The sequence below is a fragment of the Crocodylus porosus genome, unplaced genomic scaffold (assembly GCF_001723895.1).
Source record: "Crocodylus porosus isolate Cpor-Errol unplaced genomic scaffold, CroPor_comp1, whole genome shotgun sequence".
In the NCBI taxonomy this organism is placed as follows: Eukaryota; Metazoa; Chordata; order Crocodylia; family Crocodylidae; genus Crocodylus; species Crocodylus porosus.
This window is the reverse complement of record NW_017728886.1, coordinates 229,578,635-229,596,094: the sequence shown is the minus strand read 5'-3', so window position 1 is coordinate 229,596,094 and position 17,460 is coordinate 229,578,635. Positions and strand designations below refer to the sequence as shown.

Sequence of the window (17,460 nt, the reverse complement as noted above, 5' to 3'; positions counted from 1 at the left end):
CACTGACCTCCCAGCACATTGGATGAGCTGTGACCTCTAGTGCCAGCAGGCTCCCTGACAAGCAAGGACCAGCATTCTACAAAGCAGAAATGAGCATGCCTGGCTCCTCTGGGAGCAGTGGGCACTGGCTGAGGCACTTGGTCCCCACTTCCTCACTTGCGTAGCTCTGCAGTTCAGCTGTGCCATCTCAATTTCTTGAGGATCCTGTGAGGCCCCAAAGTCAAATCCGTGAAACCCAGGGCAGGTTCAGTGAAGGAAATGCCTGCTACCCTCTGCACTTGCAGCGTACCAAGGTAGGGGCTTGCTCTCTCTATGGCCATATCTACAGCTGACATGATGGACTGGTTACTGGAAACTGACTAGAGCTATTTCCACTTTAAAGTCTATCCTATATTTTTATCTACTGTTTTATATTGTTGAAAACCTCATAAGAAATTTGTGCATTACAGTGGGGCTAATATCTTACTAAATTTCAAACAGTACCTTTGGTGGTGGGACTTGGTGATTGCTGTTTTTAAAATCAGGTTTCTGTGACTGATTCCATGGCCCTGCTCTTGCCATGTACTGAAGTCTCTTAAAGTAGCATTCCAGGTAGGTTCCACATTGACTTTTCAGAAACACTGTACTAGAGAGGAAAGAGCTTTTATCTGAGGTTTTTTGTTTTTGTTTTACTCTGCTCCATGGACAGTGAATTTGTGGTGGCTTTCTATGGTCCTGAAATGAAGGTTAGTATTTTATCAATGAAGAAATGTTAAAGTAGTTGCATTGTAGGGAAGATGATTACCAGAAACATCAATAGCAAAGAGGGCTGCTGACAAAGATGAGGGTTATGGTAGACTTATGACCTAGCTTGTTGGTTGGGAGGGAAAAAGGCTTATGCAGCATTTCACAAGCTGAAGACCTAAGCACCACAGAAGCATGAAAGATGCAGTGAAAGCTGCTCTATGGGTCAGCATGAAACTTAGTGATGAAATAAATACATGTTTCAATTTGAATGTTGGGATTGGAATAAACTGTTTATACTGGACAATTTTTTGAATGTTACCTACTTATAAGACCATAAACTTATATAAACAGTTCTTAAAGCAATGTAACACCAAACTACTATACGAAAAGGTTTCAACAGTCAAAAGCAGAAGCTTGTAGACTCATTGCTGACATCCCCATTTTTTCTTAAGTGATAATGTGTAAGGAAATTTATGCAGCTGAGTTTGTATTTTGAATATGTTTAACTTCCACACATACTTTTCAATGGAGGAAGAAGTAAATCAAGCATTAGCTCTTACTTTCTAAGATAAAGAATGTAAATGCAAATGTGTTCCTTTCATGTAGCATGCTATCACCCCACTCATACAAAAGCTAGGAAAGCAGGTCCTCTTCATAGAACAGAAATGCTTGTGCTGTACTTTAATCTGGAGAAACCTAAGACAGGAGAACCTTAAATATAAAGTTTTCAACTACTACTTAACACACTTATGAAAACACTTAAGTGTTACCTCGTTTAGGTATCTAACTGAAAGTAGTTTCGCTAGTATCCTGGTTTCCAAGACTCCATGCCAATTTATGGTATTTCAAAAGAAATGTAAAATGCTTCATCTCCTTGCTGTTTAAAAGACATGCATTAGAGAAACCTGGCATGCTTTAGAGTAAATTATGAAACTGCTTCTACAAAGAATTGTTACCTGAATGGAAACTGATTGCCAAATCTAAGTGACAGTGTCCAGCCAGAATTGTAACAGAGTTAAGTGTTTAATCTAATACTAAGAAGCTCTATATGTGTTGCATTGTAAATACTTGATGATTTTCTTCAGTCTGGACCGGATGAAAAAGTTTTCTATGTGAGTATCTACAGTAGTATACTCGTTACATGTTTAAAAGTCAGAATTCATTGACATGTTCTTTAATATACCCCCTTAAAGAAAAATAAATGGTTAATTTTTCAGAGAGACTTTGTGTCCAGGTTATTACAGGGATTATGAAGAGTGGTGTTCATTTTAAAGATACTAAGTGTTGACCTGGACTGTTTAAAATAGAAAAAAACATGCTTCACCTATATATAATGGATGTCGTTGTGTTTGTATCTTAGATTTCTGGCTTCCCCAGCTGGTACAAAACTATATAGAGGTTTTTTTGTTGTTGTTTTGCCTTTCAGCATACTGCTGGTTTCATCGCTATCTCTAGCAAATGTTTATTAGTGGGACAACTGGTATACAGGCAGTCCTCAGCTTACGACTTCTCAAGTTGCAATAAATGGCACTTAAGACATTTATAAATTGACACCCTGTTTTGACCTTCCAACATGGGTTTTGATTTTGCAACACTGCGTCCAGCTGGTAAGTCTGGTGTGGTAGAAGGGATGGGGAAGGGGCATATCAAGGCCCCCTGCAGTGAGGGTGGGGCTAGGGCAAGTTGCTTATCTGGCAACTCCTGCCATTCATCCAGGAGGGCATGTGCCCCTGGACCGGGGCGAGGCTGGGGCTGTACTGGGAGTGGGGGCTATGCTGTCCTGCTGCTTGCCCAGCTGTGGTGGGATAAGCACAGGATGGGGCTGTGCTCATTGGGGGGGCGGGTCTGGGAAAGCATAGTACCCCTTCCATGTGCAGCCCCAGCCCCACCTGAACCTGCCCCATGCAGATCTGGGGGCACCCTCCATTCCCTCCTAGATAAGCATCAGGAGCTGCCAGATGAGCAACTTGCCCCCAGCCCTTCCCTCACCATGTGGGCCTTGATCTGCTCCCCCACATCCCTTCCCTTCCTCCTCCCTTTCCACCACACCAGACTTACCAGGTGGACACAGCTGTATCAAGTGCATAAAGAAACCAAATCCTCATTTATAACCTTGCTTGTATGGGAAAATTGGCTCCAAGTTATGATGTTTCAACTTAAGATGTGGTTTTCAGTAACTAATAGCATCGTAAGTCTGAGGACTGCCTGTATTGTCTATTTGGAAGCTACATTATGTGACTTTTCTTTGTTTTAGGTCCTGTTAATTCTGAAACCTTTATATGGATTTATTCTTTCTCTCCTTGTCAGCTATCCCTGTATTTTTCCTGTTTATCTGGTGTCTTAGGCTGACATTTTTAAAACTACTTTATATGGTCCATTCAAATATATATATTTTTTCTGAATTGCAATGTATTTTAAAGTTCACTTTTTTTTTCCCTGTGTTACTTTCTGGTAAGGCTTTGTCTCTCCCTTCAAAACAAACATGCATTGCTGCTTTTACCAAAAAAAGGAAATAACATCATAATATAAATCTTCTATTCTGTACCCAAAAGAAAATTACGGTAACATTTTACAATATTTAGTGTCTAGTTAATATATTTTGATTTGGTGAGTTGGTAAGTAAATAATGAAATTTGGAAGTTGTTTAAGTTCTAATGGATAAATAGGAATTCCATTTAAAATCTTTTATTTTTTGCATTGTGTAGATACATGTGGTGTAGTTTCAATATAGTCAATTAAGACTAATAATACAAAAGTTCAAGCTCAATTAAATACTGAAACAATTTTTTGGCAGACAAAACTTAACTCCATACAATACTGATATATTTATTCAGGACAGTTTGAGAAGATAAATATGAAATCATACTGAAGTCCTGTATTTGTAGTCATAAAAACTAGGAAATGAATAAACTAGTATAAAAAGCAAGCACAAAAAATGAATTTCAAGTAAAGACCCAACTTAAATGGCTGTTATGAAGGCACTTTCACCAAAAAGGCAGACAGCATGGGTAAGATTTTTGATTTGTTAAGACATTTGTATCATTTTAGAGTAGTAACAATCACGGTGCACGCATGCCCTGAAAACTCTTACACAGGTAAATACCATTCCATTCTAGTATCAGGCTCAGGCAGAGAAAGGGAATGTGTTCAGTTACTTCAAGGAAGTAGTTTCTTGGAGTTGTGTTCAACCAGGGGCAATGGTTTGAGTTAGCTGAATAAGACCTTGGCTCTAAAGGACAGATATGGGAATAAGGCACTACGCAAATACAATGACACATACAGGCTGGCTGGGCCTAGGAATAAAGCCTCCTGTATTCAGGACTGCCTGTCTGCCTGGAAAATATTTAAATACATCAGTAGCATTTCTGTTGAATACCTTGAAGTTGATACTAGATCTGTATACATAATTTTTAGGGAAGCTTTTTGGAGAATTTAAACTATTTCTCTTTTATGTCTAAGACCTCCATTTTCTGAAGTGTTTCATACCTCCACAAGACTGACTGACTGTCAAAATAACAAATAGACAATCATTCAAAGGACTGAATGTTACTGCGGCTGTCTTCCTCCTTTGTTAGGATTCTTTTAATGGATAGTGTCAGTGAATTACCATCTAATATATAAAAGCCTTAAATGAAAAGCTTTTCTTGTAATTTTAAAAAGCACCTTTAAAACAATTATCAGTTATCTCTCTTCCTTGGTAGCTTCTAGTTCCTCCTCCTCTTCATCATCGTCATCATCATCTTCGTCTTCTTCATCTTCCTCCTCTTTTCTTATTCGACTGTTAGAAATTTTCTAAATGTGATATCAAATAAAATTTTTTTTACTGTTTTATTTCCTTTCCCCACTGTGTAACAACTTATTCATGATTTCAAAAAATGTAGTGCCAAAAGAAAGATGCCTGATATATATTATAAGCTTGTGGCAGGTAAACAAAAATGGTATTTTAAAAATGTTGTCAATCACTTTGAATGGTTTCCAGTAAGAAGGAACTGCCAAAAAGCAGCCCAACATACTTGAATGAGAAATCTAATCTCACTTCCTTCACATTGGGTAAGCTGTGCAGAAAACATTTTGAAGGTCTTATGAAAATTTGGGAAGTGGGGAAAAGGAGCTTGTTGTGTTCAAGCCTGCAACCCTTTTCCGTTAAAGCAGCAGTACTAAAAGGTGATTGTATTAGTGCATCTCCTGAGGAAGAGCAGCCAGCAACTTACAGCTTTGGGAACATAACTGGGTGAGCTTCCACTGCAGATTTTCAAATTCACAGCAGTGCTCTTTCTGCATCTTCCTCTCCTACTGCTCCTATCCAACCCTAAGGTTCCATGCATTTGAGGTAGCTCTTCTCCCCTTGCCTTCCAGTTCCCCAACCATAATGTACATCAAAGGTAGTTACCCATTTTTTCCTCTTTAAAAGCTCAACCTAAATTCTACTGCAGAGAACTACCAAGCAGTAGTTTTAATCCAAGATAAGATGTCTTCTCCCATCCCCCTGGACTGGAGGAAATAAAGACCCCCTCATCTCAGATTTGAGTACAAGCATTAGGGGAAAGTGGGGGTAGTGGCTACTGTGACTGGCGGTAAACCCAGGTCCTGGAGTCACAGCTGCACCCTACAGTCCCTGCTGTCCACCTTCCATGCCACTACTGTTCACCCTGTGTCAAGGTTTCAGCTCTGTCCCCACCTCTGTATTGGGGCATGGAGCACATGGTCACTTTAGCTAGGCAGTGGTGGCAGTGGCAGCCCCAACTCAGAGCAGCTGCTGGTGCAACCACCAGCATGTACTCCAGCTGGGGGTGCAGGCACCAAGGGCACAGCACTGTGAGGAGGGCAGGTGTCAGAGGGGCAAGGGGCAGGTCACCAAGGGCACAACACTGTGAGGAGGGCAGGCATCAGAGGGGGAAGGGGCAAGTCACTTGGCTCATCTGCTGCCTGCCCCTCTGTTACCAACTGTCCCACTGCAGCAGTGAAGGGGAGGCAACAAATTTAAGATGACTTGCCAATAATTAGATTCTATACATGGAAAATTATAACATTTATAAATTTGGATTGGGTAAAGATGGTATTTAATGAGAACTGGGATCATGCCTGTAGACTGGGGCGGGAGATTGTTTTGGGCAGAGGGCCACTTACTGAGTTTCTGCAAGCCATCGAGGGCTGCATGACAGGCAGCCCAGGGCAGATAAATATTAATTTTAAAAATTTTTTTAGGAGCCCCGTGGGCTGGACAGAATGGCCTGGCAGGCCCCCTGGTTGCATTTTGCCCACCCCTGCTGTAGACCAACAATCAAAGCAGGGGTAGGCCTTCCAGAATAAGCAATGTCAAGTAAACTTTCAGGTGATGTGAAGGTTTTACTTTCTAATGGTCTTTGAAGCCATTTTTTTTTTCTAGTTTTTCCTCAAGAATTTTGAGTGTTCATCTGCCTCGTTGTAGCTTGGTCTAACTTTGGAATGTAATGGTTTCATTTTCTTTGTAACTAGCTGGAATGACTAGAATGCTGCTTACACTACACTAGTTTCCTTCATGGGAACACGCTAATTTCATGGTACTGGAAGGGACCTGGCTCGTCAAGTCACTTACTGATGCAGCCAACAATGTATTAGAACCCCTTTTAATATATTTATCAAATTCCATCTTGAAATCAAATAAGTTTGTTATTTAAAACTATTAAGAACAAGGGACGCAAAATAGGTGTGATGTAGCATTTATGCCATGTGGAGTACTAAGGCTTGGTCTACATACACTTAATGCTAGCACTTAACATTTCAGTTGAGATGGCTTATTTTACTAGGTGCCTTGTCTGTATGGGATTAGTTCTCTCTGTACAAAGCATAACTAACCTTTGGAGGAGGAATACGTCTAATTATTTCCCCATGGTTAAAGCAGTCAAGTAGTGCTAATTCTGTGTGGCAAGCTTTACGGTATTTATTCTGAAATCTATTGTTGCTTTCTTGTATGATGATAAAGACACTCTGTTGTTTTGTTCCTGCTAAACTGCTCCCAAACTTAAGTGTGTTTTTTTTTTTTGTGGCTTATCTTTAAAAAATAAAATTAGAAACTGACTGATACCTGTTGCAACACAGCTTTATTTATTCCACAAGTTGGCAAAGCAATCCAAATTTAATTTGACAGCATACCTATAAGAAATGTGAGAACTAAAGAATCTTTTTTATTTTGCATTGTTTGTGGCAACAATTCAGTTTAACCAAAGCTCCTGCTATGTTGTATTTGTTTGAAGGGAATTAAGCTAACAATATCATAAAATTTCATACTGAAACATACTGTTAGAATAGTTTTTAAAGTTCTGCTATATTTATAGAAGCATGAAGACCTTAGAAGGCACTGAAAAAAGAAAAACTTCCTAAGTCATATATTTAAAAAACCCAAACACCCTGAGGAATATAAGTTTTTAAAATGGATTCCCGTTAATATAAAAGTTTTAGTTTACAGCAGGGGTGGGCAAGATATGGCCCACAGGAGGATTTTATCTGGTCTGTGGCAGATCCCTTGGCCTTGCATGGACCCAGGCATAGGGAGAAGCCTGCTGTGGTGCATGTGGCCAGTCCAACCCTGTCCTTGGCTGCAGCATGGGCATTCTGGACTCAGCTTCCCAGCAGCCCCATTAATAGTGGCTCCTCCAGCTGCTGCTGGACCTGGCCCTGCTGCCTGCATACCTCAGCCTGTCTGCCTTGCACCCACCACCAGGGGCACCAGACAGAGTGGGTGGGGGTCTCCATAGAGACATACCTAGACCAGTGTGTGGGCAGGGAGTGGTGTCCAGGAGCAGGATGAGTGGCTGATGTCGGGGCCAGCAGTGCAGGGCCGTGACAGTGTGGGAGCCAGATTGTAGCTCTGCCCTAGCCCCATGCTGTCACCACCCGGTGATTCCAGCCCACCCTGCTCCGGGACACTGCTCCCTGTGCACCTGCTCCGTCCGCTGGCCTGGCTGGGTCTGGTAGTCTACCACTTGGGGAATTTTGGTAAACTGGTGCAGGGGAGAAATGGGTACTGACCAAGCCTGCAACAGCTCACCAAAACTCCCTGAGTGTTCCTCCAGCCTATCCCTGGCTTACAGTGTGGTTGGGAAACAATTAATTCAACTAAGTTCCTTATGTATTATTTCCTCGCATTAATCTGTATGCACAAAATCCCTTTTGTGTTGAAGATAAAAGAACTTGATCGGCTTGCACTCTATTACACTTCCAAATGAAAAACATAATTTAGAAATCTTTATCTTGCACACAAATGCAAACATTACCTCAAATTTTATTGTGTGCATCTGTATGCCAAGTGTAGCCAAATAAAATGAATGATTAAAAGTAAACATCTAACTATAAAAGCTAGCAAAACCTTTTCCTTGTCTTGTTGAAACTTCTAAATCAAAGCTTTTGCTTACTGGCTTTATGTACCATCTTAAAATGGAGAAAAAAATCTTATAACTTTGTCAGAAATCTTTGAAAGTGGAAATTAACAGAAAATACAGGTTTAATTACTGGACAAAGTTAAAATTTCCAGCTTATTGGAGTTTAAATACTTAGGAGCAATCTTTTGAATTCTTTTTCTATTTAGAGATTTGTTCTTCACCTTCTGTGGCTTTTTCACTTGTGTGAGATAACAAAGAAGTTGCAATAGTTCCTGCATAAGAAATGAGACTTCGATGGATACTCAAAGATGACAGGGATTTGAGGGGGTTTCAATTGCTAAGCTAAATAGGGTGAGGTATAGTAGCTTCTCTAGAAGGGAAGTTATTTTTAAAAAAGGATTTATTTCAGATTTTGGCTCGTGCACTAACTAGATGAATAATACATACCTATTATGTTTATGCTGTACTATATACACAGTTTAAGATTAATATTTTATGAAGAAAAATAAATAGTTTACAAGTTATGAAAGCTTCATACAGTTAACAATTAAGATAAAACCACTAAGTTAGTTTCATAAATCAAAAAAAGGTCTACCAGTAGTTCATGAAAATGGTATTCTCCACCTTCGCAGGATATACAGTGGGCAAAATATGACTTGTGGAAGGACTATCTGGCCCACTTGGTCTCTTGGTCTGGCCTGGCCCAGGCGCCATCAGCCTGTGGCGCGTTCTGCTCTCCCCTGAACACACAGCGGGATTGGGGCAGCTCTGCAACTGGCTGGCTTTCCTAGACAGCCCAGATGGTGGTAGCTCCTGGCTTCCACTGCCACTGGCCCCAGCCCTGTAATATTGGCAGGGACCTGCATGTATACCCTAACACTGGCCTGCCCTGTGCCTGCTCCGTGCTGCCTGCCCATGCTAAGCAGCAGCAGAAGATGCTGCTAGGCATGGAGGAAAGCTTCCCCTTCATGGTTGCGGCCGCCCAAAGCCCATGCCCAGGCTCCTCTACACCACTGCTGGGAGGCCCAGAGGCAGTGATGATACCAGCAGAGAAGCTGCAGGGTGGGCTGCTCAACATGGGCAGATGGGCTGGGGTCAGGCTGTACGCACAAGTTCTGTCTGGTTCACTCCCACTGGGGTGAGTCTGGACCAGGTGCAGGGTGGGTCAGGGTCAGGGCTGGGGCTGTGCACTGTTGACAGTGGCGGACAGGGTCAATAGAGCATGTGGGCTTTGGGCTGTTGCAGGGGATGCTGACTGGCTCACAGCAATCCCCAGAACTGCTTGTGGCCTACAGGCCCAAATAATCCCGACATAACGACACACTTTTGTATTACAAGTGAGTTGCAGAGCTAGTTAAACCCTAACTAAAAAGTGGTGACTGTTTCTCTTTACCCCTGCACTCAAGCTCTTTAATAAATCTGCCCATTCATAAGTTTAAGTGGGATGTTTCCTTTTATTTACAAGTCTAAGTAACAGTTGGCAGCTTTTAATAAGCAATAGGCAGGAGTGCAGAATTTAAATTGTGGAAGCAGAGGAAGTGGAAGTGGATCTTCTAGGATCAGAGTAAATATACTAACCACGGCATAGTTAAACAAACTTATGAATGCATGGGGCAGCCTAGTTTTGGTATGTATTGCTAGGAAGCCAGACTAAGGTAATACGACTAAAGCTCTTCAGTGAAGGACAAAGAAACATCTGTGCCAGCATTTACTGGTAAGTGCTGGTTTCTGGAGCACTGCAGGCTTAGTTCTCCATAGGCTAATCTGCCTGCTGAAACAGCCACCTACCTAGCTCTCCTGTTTCAAAACATAGAGCATGTTTAGAGAGTGGCGAAAAAAACCTTATTGTACAGAAGTACAGGACAAGAAAGTAAAAGCATTAGGTTTGCTGCCTACTAGATGAGCACAACAGGGTGTTTGTAGGTGACTTGAATGGTATTAGGCACAGCAGCACTGAATCACTAGAGAAAACAGTGGTCACAGACTTACTATCTTACATACAAGATACAGTTTTTCTTCCAAAAACCAGCTGCTTGAAATTACATTATATGCAAGAAGGTATGGTAAGAGCAGTTTCTGAGGTGAAATCGTGTTCCATAAGGGGATGCAAAAGTGGCCTAAAGCTACTTTTAGCTTCTTCAATTTGGCCTGTTGCTCAGTGCAGCTCAGGTGGACCAGTTTCTGACTTAATATGCTAAATGGATTGATATAAACACTATAAACTGACACTTGATTTAAAAGTAATCGATTAACTTTTGAAAAATATTTTGAATCAGCAGAATGTAATCAGGAAAGCCCTAGTTCTAGTAAGTGAAGAGCGTGACAAGAGCTTGCTAAGGATCACAAGTGGAAAAAAATGCAAGTGAAAATGGATAGTGCTGAATTTGTAAAAAATTAGATGGTCATTAAATTTCCAAAATGTGCAAGAAGCTCTCATGTGGGCAGTTGTCTTGTAGGTGGAATTAAGACCTTTTGCACAAAAGGAAGTTGTGGGGGAGGGAATCTTCACCTGCAACTTAAGTTCTTTGAAAGTTATCAAAACATACTTTTGAGATATGCTGACAGTGCTACTTAATATGGTAATGCCTGTCGAGTGCCCACACATCTGCTACTTCCCTTGCTCAACTCTGAATGCAAGGCAAGGATATATATGGGGCAAGGAGCATCAAGTCCTTTTTCATGCATCTGATCAAGAGGACCGTGCTAAGGATTATCTTGTGAAAATATGAATCATGCTCTAAGTAACTAATATAAATTTGTAGGAATGTGATTGAGGAAGGTCATAGTTACTTCTTGTTTTACTTAGTGCAATTCCCAAGTTAGAAGTTGCTACCCTAAATAGGGCTGAAAACCCCATACATTCAACTGCAAATGTCATGCTTGCCTTGAAAGCCCTGATGATTTAGGAACTATCACCTCAAGCACATCAGTGGAATGCTAATGCTCTCTTACCCACAGCAATAATTCTCAACCAAGGTGCCTTAGCACTCTGGGGTGTCCTGAGATATGCAAGGAGATCAGCGGATGAGTGCAGGCTCAGGATCATCCTTATTTGACCAATCCTCCCCCCCCTGCAAGAAGGTAAGCACTGTAATAAGTATATTAGCTTTTAAAATGGGGTGCCACTCAATTCACAAAAGTTATGGAGGGGTGTTTTGGGTTTAGTGAGGGGTGCTTCAAATCTACAGTAATTGAGAACCACTGATTAAGGTGTATACCATAGCTTCCTCTGAATGAGGTGACAGTTATGGTGCTCTTTGTTTCAGGGGGCAGGGATGACGGTGTGGGTGCTGCATAAAGAATGATGAAAAAAAATGAGTGACTTCCTTCAGGCAAATCAAATAATGAATACATGCATCCGAAGTGTGGAAAGCAGCAAGGCAACCTTCCAAAATTACACTATCCCATAATATACATCATGAAATCCAAAGTTTTTAATTTTGCTTAACCTTCATAAGTGTTAAAATATTTTAGTATTACAGCTTTTGAAAGAATTAAGAATTCTAACACTGTATTCTATATTAGAGTGTTGAGGGGGGAGTTTGTTTATAAGACATCTTAATTCCTTTTTTGCCATGTTGCAGTGAATTTTTAGACCTGGTTCAGTCAAGCTAGATATTCTGCCTGTTTAGATGCGTTTATCACTGAGTGAAATGCATTCTTATTATACTCAAGAATACAGACAATTCTGTTTTACCCAAATTCCGTATTTTATTTTTTCTTGGTAAGGAGTCCACTTGCACATCCTAAAGTCATTCTGATTCAGCTAGTTCTAAAATGAAATATTTAAGATTAAGTGTAGAAGTCTTTTCCACCTCTTGTAGGAAACGAACTGCCCTTTATTGTATACAAGGTGGTTGGGATTCTATACTGACCATTTTTCTGTTTATTAACCATGTGTTGGCAGAACTGTTTCATGCATGTTGTTTCCTCTTTTAATAATAGTTAAAGGCAATGTACATTTAATATTGCATGCAAATTTTAGTAAATTTAAATGGGACAATCACTGTTTCTAGGCACGAGACAGGGAACAAAGATAATCACTGAACATGTCTATACCAGACCCTGCTAGGAACACTCTCTCCCCTCCATATGCATGTGCTTACTTATATCATTCCTTCTCTGAACCTTCTGCTTGTAGGACTGGCATTCCTTAGCTTTCATCACAGAAAGCACATGAGGCAAACAGTGTCATTCTAATCTCCTGGGATAAACTGTTTGAAGGTAAAGCGCCCTCAACTGATAGTGCCCAACTGAGAGATGCTTTCTATCTTACCTGTACCATTCCAGATGAAAATTTTAGTGAGCTGTTTCTCTGAAGGGGAGACTTTGAATTTGCACGGACTATATCTAAACGAGACTGATAGTCTGGCGGATGGAGTGAACTCCGAAAAACCTGTTTAGATGAAAAATCAGTGAATTTAGTGCCATGACAGAGGACAGACTGAGTCCAAAAGAGTAACACTGTTTAATACAAATAAGATAATGGAGGGAAAAAACTGTTACTAATTTCTCTGTTGTGACATGGGGCACATGATAGACAATCAGCTGAACATGAGGTCCTAGCAAGATGTTGTGGCTAAAAAGGCAAATGCAGCCCCTGAAAAGATCAAGAAATAATAGGTAGGTTATCTATCTGGCAGAAGATTCACAAGAATTGTTAAGAAATTGGAAAATGTCTTAGAGCACTGTCTCCAAAACTTTTGATACCTGGGACATACTTTTTCTGGATTAATATTGGAGGCAAGCTTCACTCTTGCACCCAAAAAGGTGTATATGTGTGAATCATAGAATCATATAAAATTAAGTCTGGAAGGCACCTCAGGAGGTCATCTAGCCCAATCCCTTGCTCAAAGCAGGACAATCTCCAACTAAATCATCCCAGCCAATGCTGTTTAGCCAGGTCTTAACCTTCCAAGGATGGAGATACCATTACCTCTAGAAAACCTGTTCCAGTGTTTTACTACCCTTCTAGTGAGAAACATTTTCCTAATATCTAACCTAAACTTCCCTTGCTGCAACTTGAGACTGTTGCTCCTTCTACTATACTCCTATTTATTTGTCTAGGTTCCCACTTCTTTTTTGTGATTTAGGACCCTGCTAAGCCAAGCTGGTCTTCTGCCATCCTTGCTAGTCTTCCTGCACATTGGGATGGCTTGTTCCTACATCCTCGGCAGGCTTCTTTCAAGTACAGCCAGCTCTCCTGGACTCCTCTTCCCCTCAGACTGGTTTCCCAGGGGATCCTGCCCATGAGTTTCCTGAGTGAGTCAAAGTCGGCTTTTCTGATGTCCAGAGTCCATACTCAGCTGCTCTCCATCCTCCCTTTCCCTACTGTTGTCCAAGTTGCCATCCACTACTACATTACTCATCAATTCTTCCCTGTTTGTGAGCAGGCCACCAAAATTCTGGACCTGTGGGGAGCCCTACAGGCTGGATGACTTGCTCCATAGGCCAGATACAAAAGTAATAAAAGTATAATTTTTGTGGCACATGCCCTGGCACACCCTTTGAAAACCACTGCAAGAGTGAGAGAGAGACTGAAGAAGTCTCAAAGAGAAGATTAAAGTGTAATTTGGTGACAATCTTTAAATATCTACTATTTGATAGCAGAGCATTCTTTACTTTAGCTAAGGTCCAAGAAAAGATGCTGAAGTAGAAAGTTAAGAGTGTCACGAGGATTTGCATGATATCCTTTGCATTTTCCAATTTAGCCACCATTGGTAGATCAGTGGTATACAACTGGGTTCTATACATAAATTAGTTAAAAGAAAGTCTTAATGGCCTTACCTCTAAATCTTCATTTTCATCAATGTTTTGTATACTTTGGTAGGCAGCAGTATAAATTTCTAAAGCTTTTCCATGGAATAACATTTCGATAGTTACAAATTCAGAAAATATATCCTAAAAACAAATTTAAAGCAAAGGATTTATTTGCATAGAGCTATACCAATTTCTTACACGAAAGAAAGTTTTTGCTTCAAATGCATAAAAATTTTAAGAGAATTACATCTGCAATGTCAGAAACATCAAAACAGCTTAATGTATTTTTCCTATATTAGAGTTCTGTATATTTGGACTAAAGTTTGTTAGGGGGTTAATAAGTATAAATAAAATTTATCAAGCTGCTATCTATCCTGCTCCACATTCAATTCTTAGCCAACACTCTACTAATGATACTGGCAGGCAATGAAGAAAAATGAGGAGCTAATAAATAAAATTGCACAATATACTCTTGCCCTTGACAACATTATGATATCAAGCATGGGCTAGTTTTTATATAGGATATGAGCATGCTTTCATTTCTGAGGCTAGAAAGTTATGGGAGATGTCCAGCACTACAAATCTGGAAAGGGAGAGAGAGGAGTACAGGCATTTCAACCTGCAGCTACCCCCTTCTTCCTTGCCACCTGTGCCTTTCCCAAGCACGGTGATCCCAGTCTGGGGAAGGCATGGAGAATAGCAGCTGCTCCACTCTTTTCTGTCCCTGGCAGGTTGTGGAGCAGTGGGGAAAGATTTCCCATACCTTCCCCAAACAGGCATCACCCTGCAACAGCTGCTGCTTTTCTCCTCCCAGGTTCTGGTAGGGGAGGGAGTAGCAGGGCAGTGTTCCCCAACATGTTCCCCAGAACCCCCTGATCTTGTGAAGGCTTGGGAGGCCTGCAGCAGCTCAACTTCTTCTGATCAGAGGAGTCCAGCATTATAGATATGCATTCTTGTGAGAGGAAACGCAGGGGTGTCAATGCAAAAGATCTTTCTGCTTGTATGGCACAAGTTTCCTCCAAAAGGAAGTGAATGAACACCGGTACTCTGGCAATTTCTGCAGGAGAAGCAGCAATTTGCCCAGTAGAAACATAATGCCCATACATGAACATAGTTCTCATTTAAATATTTGAAAGATTTAAGCCTGAATGTTCTTCAAGCTTCTGTAGGAAGAATTTGTATTGCATTCCATGGTCTGAACAGTGTTAATATACACTGTAAAAACCCTCCCCACTCTTGAATAATAATCTCCCGCCTTCATGGAATGATTCTCATCCAAACTGCTCTACTTGTCATCACTGGTCTCCTTTATCATTCTTTCTTCTTTGGCCTAGGCATTACATTTAATAATAATAGTAATAAAGTACACCACTTTAGAAACAGCAGTAAAATTTGAGGTCATAGACTCAACATTCAGTTACTTATAAATTATGAGCTTCCTTTACTCGTGCTTTATTACTCAAAGAAGACAAAACTTTGACCACTCGCAGTCTAAAGATCCAATAATATGTCTTGTAACAGGAGGGGACTTAATCCTATTACCTGACCTGCATTCCAATTTGGGTAACTATATCCTGCCTCCTTATAGCTACTGCTGTTATTCAGGCATGTTGATACAGAGTGGTCATGTCATTTTACCCACAAGTTCAGCTGTCTATGGGATGGAATGTAGCAGCTGTTTAAAAGTGCAAAGAGGAGATAACTTCTTGTTAGTAAGACAGTTAAAAACTATCTAAATGAAGTGGCACAAATAATTAGCTGATTTTTGTGTGCGTGCAACTTCTATAATAGTTGAGCACTGTAACACTTGTGACTATCACAGTATTTGCACCAGTTTATACATAACTAGCCAAAAGAACAGTTGGTAGTATCTAATTTGTCAAACAAGCAACAAGAATTATTTCAGCATGCAGCCTGAAAAATAACATCCTAAAACTGAAATGTGAATAATATTTACAAATTTACATAAACATATATACCTTTATGTCCTTTATTTTCTGCTTCTCAAAATTGTCAATGGTTTCCTCTAACTGCCGACTTGTTCGGGTTGCATCCATTGAAGCTCTCTGTAATTCACTTTCAGCCTTACAAAATAACCAAACAAAGGTTAAGTTACTCTAATTGATATTTACAAGGTTTTAGGTTGCTTAATTTTGGAAACCCTCAATTAGGTTGTCCTTTTCATGTAAGCACTATAATTGTAGACTTCCTGCAAGATCAAGATACAAATAAAACTGCTTTCTACCCTGACAATATCCCAACAGTATGCATTACTAATTATATATAAAACAAAAACAAAAACAAAAAAAAACACCACACCCAACATGTGCACCTCTAACAGTCAAGTACTGAGCCAGTGACTTGTCAAATGTTTTATGGTAATGATCTTTCCAAAAGAAGTTTGTTAACTGAGAATATCCTGTGATATTAGTATTTCTTATGAACAGTGGTTATCTTCAATGTAAGGCACTATGCTGCAGTATAATAATCATTTTGTGTATATCACAGTCTTAAAGCCTTGACCTTGGATACTTGTTCTGTTGAACAATGTTTACTATTAAATCCAATAATCTTTAGGGGTGTTACTATATTCAGTGTGTGTGTGTGTATCAAAGTTTTTTCGTTTTTCTTAGAAAATAAATTATTATATTAGATTGACCTAAAACTGAAGTTTATTCAGCATTTTCAGTGAACTGAAAGAATACAACTAAAAATGAATAGCTGCATTTTTAGCCATCTAATTTTTTTAAAGAGGAACCGATTCACAAAAACAATGAAGAGCAGCTGCTGTAGCTCTAGTACTAGGTATCAGAGGTTCAAACTTTGCTGCTTTGACTGGGGCAGGAATTTGAACCAAGGTGTCCTATCTCCCAAAAAGGGAGTCATAATCATTGGATTTTTCTCAGTCTTTCCTGTTTTTAAACTGTTCCACTTAGCATTGAAATACCAAATGTAAGTGATGTTGTAGCCATGACCATCCAGAAATAACATGAAGCAAGAATTTCTTAGGGTGATATCCTTTATTGGCCCAACTGTGTAGTTGGGATAGAGTTAAGCTGCTTTCCAATTTGGTTAGTTGAGTGAAAGTCAAGATTCCTGCTGATCATAGAACCCACGTAGCAAAAACTGTCAATGACACGAAGAGATTTATCCTCCAGAGTGATGTCAGGTACTGCTTTTTCTCATCCCTTGGTACATAATCACACGTTTTGAGACTAACTGCCATCCTGAAGCTATTGCATGATTCTGAAAATCTGCCCAAGAGATTTTGCAGGAAGATTCACTGTGGGCAACCAAGGCTGCATTATTTGTAAACAGGAAATCTCAAAATGAGTTCTTTCACCTTGGTTTTTGCTCTAAACCTTGCAATGTTGAACAAGCCTTCATCTAGTTTGGTTTGAAAATAAATGCCGTCATTGCTGTCCTTGAATTCATGAAGAAGCAGGAATGAAAAGTAGATGTTAAAATGTGGGGGCCAAGATGCACCTATTTTACCCCACTGTTGATGTCAAAGGCGTTTGATTCTTTGTTTTCATACTAACGATCAGAAAAGCAGCTAAAAATGTTGGGATATAATAAAAAAGTGCATGGAATAACAAACAACTATCAGCTAAGG

The 17,460-nt window shown here is 40.1% G+C and overlaps 1 protein-coding gene across 1 annotated transcript in view; it reads right to left on the bottom strand.

Moving 5' to 3' along the window:
* Positions 1 to 3,021: 3,021 nt before the first annotated feature.
* The window catches only part of FAM92A (family with sequence similarity 92 member A), a 60,435-nt gene continuing 45,996 nt past the window's right edge, over positions 3,022 to 17,460 (bottom strand). Inside the window, exons 8-10 of the mRNA XM_019545144.1 lie at positions 13,872 to 13,985; positions 12,361 to 12,480; positions 3,022 to 4,518 (exon numbers count right to left, since the gene is read on the bottom strand). Of these exons, the coding sequence (XP_019400689.1) occupies positions 4,408 to 4,518; positions 12,361 to 12,480; positions 13,872 to 13,985 (345 nt within the window). The 3' untranslated portion in view covers positions 3,022 to 4,407. The remainder of the gene's footprint in view (positions 4,519 to 12,360; positions 12,481 to 13,871; positions 13,986 to 17,460) is intronic.